This window comes from Pseudorasbora parva, chromosome 2 (assembly GCF_024679245.1).
Source record: "Pseudorasbora parva isolate DD20220531a chromosome 2, ASM2467924v1, whole genome shotgun sequence".
In the NCBI taxonomy this organism is placed as follows: Eukaryota; Metazoa; Chordata; class Actinopteri; order Cypriniformes; family Gobionidae; genus Pseudorasbora; species Pseudorasbora parva.
This window is the reverse complement of record NC_090173.1, coordinates 52,310,528-52,323,702: the sequence shown is the minus strand read 5'-3', so window position 1 is coordinate 52,323,702 and position 13,175 is coordinate 52,310,528. Positions and strand designations below refer to the sequence as shown.

At 43.9% G+C, this 13,175-nt stretch overlaps 1 protein-coding gene across 1 annotated transcript; it reads right to left on the bottom strand.

Annotated features, from left to right (window-relative positions):
- Positions 1-7,346: 7,346 nt before the first annotated feature.
- LOC137049121 (uncharacterized) lies at positions 7,347-10,957 on the bottom strand. The gene is made up of 3 exons (XM_067427507.1): positions 10,285-10,957; positions 9,173-9,367; positions 7,347-8,917 (listed from the first exon to the last, which is right to left on the bottom strand). Exons 1-3 carry the CDS (start codon positions 10,955-10,957, stop codon positions 7,347-7,349), a joined length of 2,439 nt encoding a protein of 812 aa, XP_067283608.1.
- Between the last annotated feature and the right edge of the window lie 2,218 nt (positions 10,958-13,175).

Here is a 13,175-nt window from a genome sequence, read left to right as displayed (position 1 = left end):
AGATTGACTTCAGTGCCGTTCTTTGTTCTTTTCTCAGAGAAAAGCTTAACTCCAAGTCTTCCAGAGTCGCGGTCAAAGCTGATTCGAAAGACCGCCATTTGCCAGTTTCTGTGTTTACTAGAAGCACGCACACACGCAATTCGGCTGTCATTATATTAAGCCCGCCACCAACTCTATACACAATGGCCCTCATTTATCAAAAGTGCGTACACCAAATTTCCAGCGTACACCTTGCGTACACCCAAACCCACGGTGACTTTGAGATTTATCAATATGGACGTTGGCGTACGGCACGCTCAAATCCTACGCCAGCTCTCACGTTTGAGAAAAACGAATTTCTAACACCACAAAACGCACTGAACAAAGATCTGCTATATTATGACCCACTGTAAAAAAAACAACAACAACATAGTAATTATAAACTTCGGTGTTTATTTTTGTGCAACGTATTCAATGTTTAATTTGTGTGACGATAGGCTACCAAAGCATTTGAGGCATGTATTCCTCCAGCTGCGAGTCTGTGCGGCAGCTGCGCACGGACTGGGACTGAATAATTCAGACTGACAACATAATAAAAATTACATTCTTCTTCTTTTAAATATTAATAAAATAAATAATAACGACATTCTTCTTCTAAATAACAATAAGTGTCATTAATAATAAAAATCATAAAAAATATAATAAAAAGAATCTTACAAATTGTCATGCAATTATTAATGCGAATGAATGGTACTCCACATCACATCATCATATCGTACACCCCAATACATGTGCCGTGATATGAAATTAAATGCTAATTGTTTCAAAACATGTGCTGTAAAATAATGCACTGTGAGGTAGGCCTAATTTATCATCTAAACAGCTTTAAACTGCTGAAATGCGCTTCTCAACCTCCACACTATTAACAGTACTCGTAATTTGGGTCCATATTCGTTTGTTTTTTGGGTGCCTTTATTCCCACTCTTTAAACTCCCAAATAAAACAATTTAGCTTTTTTTCACTTCCCTGGGGATGATCTCGATGGGCGCGTCTCAATCATCTCACTAGTTCAGTAGTCAAGGCACTGATCAGGGAGTCAGCCCATTGACTTCTGTCCTAATCAGTGCCCTGACTAGTGGACTAGTAAGATGATTGAGCGCACCCGATCTCCACGTCGGATAAGTTTTGCTTCTTTGCCGTCTTCCGTGTGTCCATAGCGTAAAATGAGGGCGTGGGGGAGGCGGAGACTTGAATATATAGGGGCGTGTTATTCTAATGACGATCGTTTTCAGCCACGGCATTTATCAAGGGCAAGTATTGTGTACACCTGAATTGCAGAGGTACGCACAGTTTCATAAATCAGGCGGTGAGAGGAGTGTAAGCATAATCTTACGCCAACATATACGCCCGTTTCTATGCAAGATTGATAAATGAGGGCCAATGTGATTGGCCCGACCAGAGTTTGGCGTTTACAGCTCAGAAGTGAATTGAGAGTTGCTAGACGACACTCGCGGCAAATTCGATTTGCTGCCGCTAGGGTGCGTCTAGATTTCTAGGCTAGTAGGAACCACCATGCTTATGGTCACAGACTTTTCGCCTTGTTCAGAAGTCAGTTGCTTCTGAAAATGGTCCAAGAATTGCACTCAGCTCTTGAGGTTGTTTCCTTTCGCGGAGTGTAAACATTTTCAAATTCTTTACCACAGACTTGTGATGGCCTGCACCTGCTTGAACTTTGAATTCCCGCGTGTAACATTCACCACTGGTATTGACTTCCCACTGCCAAAAGGAGCTTCAAAGCAGTTCTCGAAAAAAGAAGCACTGCTATGCAGTAGAGAAGTAAGCTTAGATGCTTTAGCTATTGCCAGTTATATTAATTTAACTTCCTTCAGCCGATCATCAATCCCCAGCTGAAGAGAGTGAGCAAAGCATGACAATTGCCCCTGAGACCCATGACATGATTGTGAAGCGCTTTGGGTGTATAGCACATATGAAAGCGCTATATAAATGCATCATTCATTCATTCATTCATTCATTCATTCATTCATTCATTCATTCATTCATTCATTCATTCATTCATTCATTCATTCATTTAATCGCTGACCTGGCCTGGCCATGTCTAATGAGGTTTTTTGGTTGTTGTCTAAATCCTCCCACAGATCCTCATCGTACAAGTTGTCCATTTCTTCCTCATCTGCAGGGTCAACAGATTGCAGAGTTAAGTTCACTTTAAAGCCACATTTTATGTAAACCGCGTTATCTGTTATGATGCAATCAATCTAGCTTGTAATCACATACTCCTCTGTTATGTCATCAAAGGCCATTGAAATGTTTTCACTTGTGTGTCTACTTGGAAAATGCTTACTATCTAAAAGAAATGAGACCAGCTTGTAAACATCCTCACTAGTTTTGCAAACATGTGCAGTAATTCCAAAGAATGAGTGCAAAGTTCGGTCTGACCATATATCAACGATTACTGAGATGGAGCTGTTCATGGTTTCACAAATAAATCTAGAAATATACTTCTTCATACCTAGATTGTGAAGAAAGTGTAGGAAGTGTTAGTTCTCAATTATAGATAGCGGCAAGGTACAACCAATTATCAAGATATTGATGATTGCTTGATGATAGCCCTTTGGCGACTTGAGTCAGGAATGTAATGCAGAGCAGTGCAAACTGTTGATTGTATACTTTGTGGTGCACTTCTGTATGCATGCCTCTCTTGTACTCAAACCTTGAAAAAAAGAAGAATTTTTTTTTTTATCTACACTGTAAATTTTTTTTGTTGGTTTTTGTTGGTTTAACTTAAAAAAGTAAGTAACCTGGTTGCCTTAAAATTTTGAGTTTATTGAAGTTAAAAATTTGAGTTGATACAATGAAGGAAATTTGTTCAATAAATAGAAACTCAAAATATTTTTGTATCTGAACCACATAAAAAAATTGATAAATAATGAAAATAGCACAATTTGGCATGTTTCACTGCGTCATCAGAAATAACACACACATAATTACCCAATATGCTTACAAAATCTTTTAATAGTATTTTAATAAAGGTTGTCGAATCTCAAAAAATGTTCATTGTATAAACTCAATATTTATGAAACAGAATTAACAATTAACACACATATATTGCTAATCAGTAGCCTGACGTGGTCATACTCAATTCTAGTCAGAATATGAGTCTGAAACTGCTCCATTGGGCTGTGATTATGGGGCGTGTTTCAACCGAACCAGGAAAGACCTCAATTGGATAGAGCTACAACCAATCAGAGCAACGGAGCAACGCATTGTCAAATGTCAACAGAACTCAACTTCGTGTTGCCAAGTCCGCATTTTTTCTGCGGGTTGTTTTCTATGTCCGCGGGTTGAAGCGACTTTTATGTTATATATAGACCCATGAGTGCAAATTTTAGCTGGCAACCTTGCCAAAATAACACACATTTTACCCCCCAAACTAATTTTTTTCCCGGAGAACCCCCTGAGAAGCTATTGTTTAGGGCTAGTAGTTGGCGGGTTTTGTTGTAAAAACTTGGCAACCCTGTCTGAATGCACGCTGAAATAAACGATCTTTGCCGGTGTTGTAAAACAATAAAATAATTTAATGATACACAGAGTACTTACCCAACATGATCGTCATTTCTGAGAGAAATTGTGAAGGTGAATGCATATACAAACAAGCTCTCCGTTTAGGATTTGAACAAATATAATCCAAGCCCCTTTGATGACGTGATGATTACGTTACTGTTGATCATCTGTCCGTCATCGTCTAAAGCCCGCCCTGATGATTTCATTGGTCCGAACAGTTTCTATTCGGGGATAATTACTCTTCTATGGATCGAGGCCAGACCGAACTGCCAGACCTAAAACATTTGTGGGCGGGGCTAAGTTTGGCTGGCATCCAGGCTAGCTAATCAACAAAAGTTTTGACTAGAAATCATTTTTTATATAACTCTGATTGTTTGCAACTAGATCATTTTTAAGCTTTGTTATATCCCCATTACATATGTAACACACATAGCTGAATAGTCCAACCTGGGAATCGATATTTAGCAGACTCTGTCATATCAGCCAGGTTAGCCTGACCAATGGCACTAGCAGTGGAGCTCCTGGAGGAGCCTTGGATGGGAGATGTGGATTACCTTGCCAAGAGGAAACAGACACCAGACACAGGGATGGTGTGTTGCGATGGCCCGTTCCACTGGCAGGATATCCAGATTATTAGCTGCCCTTTGGCTGGCCCATCGATTGTAGTGAAGAATGAAGAGCCACTGGGCTGGTTTCTGACAGAAAAAGGTGCCGTCCACAACCTAGTGAGCTCTTCATGCACTTCCGGGAAGATGGTGTGAGCCGTTCCCAAATACCAGTCATCCAACCCAGAAGGCTCGGGACATGGTGGAGGGTTTCACGCGAACCTGGACTTTTCGTTGGCTCGGGAAAGCATAGCCGTCAACTCTGGGTCCATTTCGGACAATGTTACCTTCCAGGAGGTCCACTATTCATCCCCAGATGACTGAAGCTCTCCTTTTGATGCAGCGTTCGACATTCTGTTATCCTGCCATCCTGTTATCCTGCCTTGCTTAGACACGAAGACAGTGATTGTGACCATCAGCTGGTGAAAGGGAACGACTGCATCCAGAAACGCACGGGTGGAATGACATCTTGAAAAAGATGTAGTGTCACACCATGTACTCTTTTAGAGGAAAAAAGCTCTTTTAAAGGACAACTCCGGTGAGAAATGACCCTAGGGGTAATTAACAGATAGTTACAGAGTAGATCGTTCTCTGGGATGCGTTTTCATGAAAATCGAATGTAAAGAGTTTTATCTCTAAAAACAGATTCACGAGTTTGTGTGCCCATATAATCTTGGTGAACGTGGTAAAACAGATTTGGCTTGCTGTCTGCTATAGAGGGGCTCGGAGAGGATGTTCTACCCGAGCTCCGATTGCCCCCCTATAACAGGCAAATTGAATGGATAAAATAAAAATGAGTCATTTATATAGCACTTTCATATGTACTACTGTACACCCCAAGCCCTTTTCACTTGTATCAGGGATCTCTCCTCAACCACCACCAGTGTGGTGTACGCAGTTATAAAAGGAGGAGCAGGGGAGGAGGAGGGATGCTGCAGGAACTAGAAAGGGGAAGAGGTAAGCTGCTGGTTTTATACCTTGGTATTAATTGAAAGATTAGATGGGCGTACTTCCTCCCGAAATTACGTTTATTAACTTCACTTCACGAGTTTGTGAGCCCATATAATCTTGGTGAACATGGTAAAACAGATTTGGCTTGCTGTCTGCTATAGAGGGGCTCGGAGAGGATGTTCTACCCGAGCTCCGATTGCCCTCCAAAAACATAATGCAGAAATAGACAGCAAGCGAGAATCATGGCAATTTGAACCGCTCATGATTACGGGAGGAGTCTGCATAATTATTCCAAAACCCCCCAAGATTGTTAAATGGACTGAATTGGAGATGGCACTGCGACATCATTGAGGTAGGTAACTGCCGTGGCAGTTTATGAAACAGGTGAGGTGTTGTAGCAGCAGTCTGGCATTGAGCGGGCACTGCCGCAGTATTCTCAAACTGGCGGGGCACTGCAATAGCATCGAGCAAACAATGCAACAGCAATCTCAAATTGGCGGGGCACTGCAGCGGCAGTCTCGAAAATGGCGGGGCACTGCAGCGGCAGTCTCGAAAATGGCGGGGCAGTGCAGCGGCAGTCTCAAAATGGCGAGGCACTGCAGCGGCAGTCTGAAAATGGCGGGGCACTGCAGCGGCAGTCTCAAAATGGCGGGGTACTGCAGCGGCAGTCTCAAAATGGCGGGGTACTGCAGAAGCATCGAGCAAACACTGTAACAGTAGTCTCAAACTGGCGGGGCACTGCAGCGGCAGTCTCGAAATGGCGGGGCACTGCAGCGGCAGTCTCAAAATGGTGGGGCACTGCAGCGGCAGTCTCGAAAATGGCGGGGCACTGCAGCGGCAGTCTCAAAAAAAAAGCAGGGCACTACTGCAGGAGTGGTCATGCATTGGCAGGGCACTGCAAAGGTAGTCTTAAATTGGTGAGGCCTTGCAGCAGCGGTCTCAAGTTTTGTGGTGGTACTGCAGCGGCAGTTTTGAAATGACAGGGTACTGCAGCAGCAGTATCGAGCAAAGTACTGCAGCAGCGGTCTCAAATTGGCGGGGACCAGCAGCAGCAGTCTCAAAATTGGCAGGGTACTGCAGCAGCAGTCTTGAATATGCCGGGTACTGCAGGGATGGTTTCAATTTGGCAGGGCGCTGTAGAGGTAGTATCAGAGTCCTGCGGTAGCCTTGTCGACTATAGCAGTATTTACTAAACAAGGTTTGCGGGCGCGAGTTGGATTGAGTTTCAAAGGCAGCTATTTTACAGGGAAGCAAGCTTTAGATGGGCTTGTTTGATGAGGCAGAGGTTAGATCGAATGTAAGACTGAAAAGCATCTGAGGACCATCGGCCCAGTAGTTTGATTTGATGATCTGGCAGACCTTTTTGAGCTGCGGTAGTAGCTGCTCCAATACGAAAGGAGTGCGATGAATACAAATGAGCTTGGATACCAGAGTTGGTGAGGATGTATTTGAGTTTTTTGTGGAACCAATGCCTGGTGATCGGCAAGTTATTCTCGTCAATGAAAAGTGGGTCGAGGTGAGAGGAGATCTGGGCCTCCCTGTGCGCAAGAAAGAAGGAGAGGGATTGATATGGCTGGATGGGTGTCGGGAGATTGAAGATATGGATAAAATGGCCGTTTTTAAATTGATCAGTTTTGCTGCGTTTGATCAGGAAACGGATGGTGTCCTTGTCTAAAACTTGGAGGTCGGAGAAGGTTGGATGGATGGTTGGGTTGAATTTTGAATTGGTTGTGAACTCAGAAACTCTAAGGAATCCAAAAAAGGCCAGGGTAAACATGGCATCCAGCGTTCTAGCTGTATCAGGAGGCATGTGACCAGAACGGAGGAAGGTGAGGCATTTGGCTAAAAGATCACTGGTTAGAGGTTGTCTGGAATCCGGATGAGTGGGATTCGTTTTTTGAATTCCTTTGATTAGAAGTGAGATCTGGGGGTTTGTGATGGCAGGACACAAACATGGATGGCATGGATGGCCGTAGATTAGCTTGAAGAAAAACTGAATGCCACTAAGGTAGACTTTGATTGTACTGGGTTGAATGGACTTGATCTTGTGGAGATATGAGATAAAAGAAGAAATTGATAGGAGGGAAAAATTGGGGAAAAACTGGTTGTAGAAGGAATGGAATTGTTTGAAAGCTTTCCACGCAGTCCAGTAAGATTGCAGTGTTCTGGGTGAGATGGCATGAAATATTAAATCCAGAGAAGAGGTGTGGAGGTCTCTGAGTGGGTGAGTTACTGGAATGTCAAGTCTGAATAAGGAGGAATTGGGGTTGGGTTTGGGTCCGCCTCCGGGGCTAATGCTCTGAATTTCTGAAAAAGAAGGCGAGAGAGTGCGTCAGCTATTTGGTTTTGGTGTCCTGGAATGTGAACAGCTTTGAAAGTGAATTGGTTACAGGCAGATAACCAGGTAAGGCGTCTCAAGAGGGGCATGATTTTGGGGGACTTTGAAAGACCTTTGTTGATGCAATGTACGGTGGCTAGGTTATCGCAGTGCATTACTATGTTTTTCGAAGACCACTCGTGACCCCACAAATGTGCTGCTACGATGATGGGATAAAGCTCAAAAAGAGCTGAGGATGCAGTTTGTTGATTTGACATGGAGAGCTCGGGGGGCCAGGTTGATGCGAACCAGTGGGTCTTGTAAAAACCTCCGAAGCCTACTGAGGGAGCGGCATCTGTAAACAGCGGAAGATCGCATGGTTGAGATAGAAAGTCATCGTAAAAGAAGGTCAGACCGATCCATTGTTTAAGAAACATTATCCATAGCTTCAGGTCGGTAAGGCAAGATGGGGTTAGGGAAATGGTGTTGTCTAATTCCTGAATGGACGATGCAAGAGACAGCAGATGGGAGATGAAAGGGCGGCCTTGAGGCACTATACGCATGGCATAGTTTAGGTGACCTAGCAGGGATAGCAGATCTCGTTTGCTGCACTGAGGTGCCTCGAGCAGGTTGGAAGAGATAGCGATTATCCTGTCGATTTTATCTTTTGGAAGGGAAGCTTGGAATTTGACGGAGTCAAGGTTAATGCCGAGGAACTCTAGAGATTTGGTAGGGCCCTGTGTCTTCTCTGGAGAGAGTGGAACTCCCAATGTAGAAAAAACATTCTGAATGGTAGAAAGGTGAGCTGCTGGAGGGAAAAAACTGGGGGAGACAGTGAGAAAGTCATCCAGGAATTGCACTAGGTAAGGGACCGCGTGGTTGTTTTGCAGGATCCAGCAAAGCGCTTCTGACAGCATGTCAAAAATTCTGGGACTACTCTTGCAGCCAAAAGTTAAGCGTACAGCGAAAAAGAATTTTCCTCTCCAACGAATGCCAAAAAGATGCCAAAAGTCTGGATGAATGGGCATGACTTTAAATGCGGATGTGATATCAACTTTGGCTAACCAGGCTCCGTAACCAGCATTTTTGATTAGGTGAATGGCTTGGTCTATGTTGTGGTAGCACAAGGAAAATTCTTCTAGTGGGATGAGGCTGTTTATGCTTGGCTGAGTATTGTTGTGGGGGGCCGAGAGATCTATGATCATGCGTTTTTTCCCTGAGAACTTCCTTGTAGCTACACCGATGGGACTTATCCGAAAAAGTTTGAAAGGAGGGGAATCAAAGGGGCCGATCATGAACCCTGACTCTAGCTCTTTGACTATTAAGGTGTCAACTGCTTCAGGTTCAGCGTTTGCCGATTGAAGGTTTTTGCAAATGAGACTACTGGTAGGGAGGCTTTCCAGACCCGGATTAAAGCCTTCGTCTAAACATTTGAGTAGATATTGAGTGAAGTTTTTGTCTGGATGGTTAGCTAGTTCATGAGCTAGAGAGGAGACAATGATGGGAGAAGACAGATACTTTCGAAATTCTTTATTAGAATTTGCTGAGGAGCGATAGACAGGGCATACAGAACGAGCATGAGCTCCACCACAGAAATTACACACATGTAAATACTTTAGGCGTTGTCTGGTACAACCAAACTGATTGAAATTATTACATACTTGTCTGCCTGAAGTGAACCTAAAATTGCGGCTCTTCGAATCGCCCCTGGACTGTGGTACGTAAAACGTGGAATTACCGATTTGAGAGGTGCCGGGATTAGTGCCCGTATTGCTTGGAGGGGTGGGATTAAAGAGGGGGCACGAGGAAGGCTCATGTGTGGCGGAGCTACACAGGACGCAGGACACATTACGGCAGCCCAGAAAAACTTTATTGTACAGCTCCAAGTCGAGAGCTCCCCAGTAAGGACACTGATTCCACTGGGTGACTCGAGCTGAACATTTGGCTGAAAAAAGCCTGTAGTATGTAAAGAAATGGGTACCGCCAAAAGTGTGTGACAATTCTGCGATGATTGCTAAAAAATCATTCAACTCCTTACGTCTGGCGGGGAAGACAGAACAAATTATTTCTGTATATCTACCAAACGCGATGCAAAACTCAGCCATGGTAAGGATGCGATTTGGTTTGGAATTTGGGGTTTTCAGATTGATAGTCAAAGGACCAAATTCGAGGGTGCGATTGGGTTCACTTATAGAGACAGAGGGAAGGAGAGAAGAGAGGTCAAAGTCTGCACCTGCTAAAATCTGGGACCGTAGATGGGTGGAGACGGGGGGTGGATTCATAGCAAGGGCATTGGAAGGAACTGGAAGAGTGGATGCAGTTGAGAGAGTATATGTTGGGGGTCGAGGAACTGTTGAGGAAGCAGTAGCTGGAAGAAATAAAGTTGGATTATACATCGCTTGGGGGTGCGACCCCATGCTTTGATCAGCTCCAAAGACGGCAGAATAAGGAAGGGGGGGGGGCATGACCGTTTGCGGAGGCAGCCTCACGCTAGGGTCTGCGCTGATTGCAGAGGAGAAATGAGAGAGGGGGGGAAGGGAGGGGGGGCATGACCGTTCGCGGAGGCAGCCTCACGCTAGGGTCTGTGGTTACTACAGAGGAGAAATTAGAGAGAGGGGGGAAGGAAGGGGGGGGCATGACCGTTTGCGGAGGCAGCCTCACGCTAGGGCCTGCGCTGATAGAGGAGGGGAGTGGAATGGAAGAGGGGGGGGTAGGGGGGAAGTTGTGGAGTTGGTACAGGTAGCCTCAAATTTGTATTTATTCCATGGCTAGATGGATTTAACTGAGGATGGAATACAGGAGGAGCAGAAGTATTGGAGGCATGGACAGCTGAAGCTCTGTGCAACTCACCTGTAGCAGGAGGGAAGGTAACGTTCACTGTTGGAGCTGCCGTGGAACTATCGCTAGAGACCGCGGAACTAATGTTCGCAGCCGCGACAGACACCCGGCCACTTTCAGCGGCGGACAAGGAAGCTGTAGCAGCTGCGGCTGCTGGCTGAATCTGTCGAGGGTTGGAGGCGAACCGTATGGATCGTACGGTTGCTTGCGTTGAGGTTTGCATGGAGCTGGCAGGACGCTGGGTGTTCTGGTGGGAGCGCATGAGCAGATCGTGAAGTTGCGCTTTTGAACTCTTCCGGGAGAAATGGATACCCGCGTTGGATAACGCTTGCCTGAGCGCGTTGACGGTCCATTTCTTAACCGGAGGGACTGAAGGGCTTGCTGCGGAAGATGATGGTAGAGATGATGATGATGACGATGAAGATGCTGGAGGACGAGGTGAATCATGACGAGGATCAGCCGAGCCCCGTGATGATCTAGATGGAGGGGGAGAAAGATGTCTCCTTGAGCGAGGTTTTTGGTGCTGACTTGTGGAGCGGAGAGATCGGCGACCTGGACGATCAACAGGTGAAATGTGCCGTGAAGGAGGATCCAAGGTGTTTGGAGAAAAACGTGCAGGTGTCTCTGGCACGTTAGAAAGTTCGTCGTCGGAGGGAAACAATTCGATTTCCTGGAAGTCAGTCATCGTGCGGGTTTGGGTGAGCCCAAATGCTGCAGGAACTAGAAAGGGGAAGAGGTAAGCTGCTGGTTTTATACCTTGGTATTAATTGAAAGATTAGATGGGCGTACTTCCTCCCGAAATTACGTTTATTAACTTCACTTAGCTTATAACGCTTGTCTATGGGGCACAGAGTAGTGAAATTAAATCGCCAGTTAATATCACTAACAAGGCTCAAAATAGCCTCACACTAACACTGTAGCATAATGAGGGTCTCTACATGCAAACCGAATCACTGAGAACATTGTAAGTGTACAGACAGTTTAATAAGAAGATTACGCGTTTACGGTCAGGCGGCATCTTAGAAAGCAGTCTCGACTAGTCGAGCCACGAGCGCTCTGCTAAGTGAGCGGGTCGATAGGAATTAAGGTTGTGAAATCGAATTACATGGACATTTTTTATTTTTATTTATTTATTTTCTCTGTTGCGTTCAGTGCTTTCTTCCGGAAACAACGCACCATATGAGATTCCAAGTCACAGTCAATCTCTTAGCGCAGCGTTAGTCGCTCGACTAGTCGAGACTGTTTTCCAAGATGGCTGCTGTTCGTGAACGCGTAATGGACTATCTTTATAAAGTATCTTCTTATTAAACTGTTTGTACACTTACAAAGTTCTCAATGCTTCGGTTTGCATGTAGGGACCCTCATTATGCTACCGTGTTAGTGTGAGGCTATTTTGAGCCTTGTTAGTGGGATTAACTAGCGATTTAATTTCACTTACCCTGTGCCCCATTGACAAGCGGTTTAAGCTAATCTATTTTTAGAGATAAAAGAGATTTTTAGAGATAAAACTCTTTACATTCTATTTTCATGAAAACACATCCCAGAGAACGATCTACTCGGTAACCATCTGTTAATTACACCTAGGTTCATTTGTCATCGGAGTTGTCCTTTAAGTATGCTGAAGCACCCACGGAGATGGCCACTGCAAAACACAGGAAGAGCCCTGTATATGCACTCACTGTAGGCAGCAGAGAGTAGATAGCGCTCTGTAGAAAAGTTTGTCCCTTTAGGGCTACCGTAGAAACATTGCCGCGCAAAATGGCGACTTCACCATAGATATCCATAATAAAGGCTAGATGTCTCGTGCGCGCTGTTGGCCAATGGTGGTCGCCGTCCGCAACTATCGGCCATCTTGTCACAGGCAGCTCGCTAACTCGTAACAGTGTGTTTTACTTTTGCATGTACTTTTAAATTACCATAACTTGCTCAAATTTCAACCAATTTTCAAAATGTTTTGTTTGCTATAAACGTCAGAGATGTAGTTATGACACTACATATTTATGAATAATTATAACCATGGACTTCAATATGAAAGTAACATTGAACAGAACAGATAGGTGCAATGAATATACACACACACAAGGTATTTATGTAAAATCAATATATAGGCTACTAAAACTGGGCAAAAATATTATATATATATATACACACACACTTTATAATAAGAATATCACTATTATACCTAATAAAATAATTTGTATTAAAAAACAAAACAAAAAACAAAACATGCAAACTGCAAGTTTATTTTAACTTATTTTAACACAATTTACTAGGATTTCCCCCCCTACATTGCACAGTGTCCACTTCAGAGATCACTTTTCCCACCTAATGTTGCCTACCATCAAATGCCTTCCCTCTTTAGAAAGCTGAGACCTGTAGTTTCTTAGAAAATGAGCAGAATAATTGTGTGAACTGGCACAGAATTATAGCGGCTAGAATATTGTTTTTTTAACACAAACTGCACGATTAAATCGTTTATCGAAACGAAAAGCTGCAATTTCAACGTGTTAAAGCATCCAGATTTGTAGCCATGTTAATAACGTTTGTAAGAAACCAAACCATTTGTAAATTCGTCAAGATATCAGCGAGATAAGAGTATTTATGTTCATACAGATCACTCATCTTACATCAGGTTCCACAGAGCCCGACAGAAAGCTTGCCAGTGACAAGATGGCCGCCGGTGATGCCGATGGTGACTCCGCCGTAAGACATCTAGCCTTTATTATGGATATCTATGTAAGGTCTTTATACACCACTGAAAACTTAGGTATGTATATTATATTACATTTCTGTAAATAGTTCCCCATAAATATCACACACTGCACCTTTAACATGAAATACTTAAAATTTGTAATATAAAACTATTATAAATATAATTTTTTTTTCATTTTCAGTGTCGAAAA

Bases quoted from the DNA above. Each gene is read 5' to 3' on its own strand.
- LOC137049121 (XM_067427507.1), bottom strand. From the start codon at position 10,957: ATGACTGACTTCCAGGAAATCGAATTGTTTCCCTCCGACGACGAACTT. The intron at 9,368-10,284 runs GTGAGTTGCACA...CCAAATGTTCAG, and splicing joins TACCTTCCCTCCTGCTACAG to CTCGAGTCACCCAGTGGAAT. The intron at 8,918-9,172 runs GTAATTCCACGT...TCTCCTCTCTAG, and splicing joins TCCCGGCACCTCTCAAATCG to CTCATGAACTAGCTAACCAT.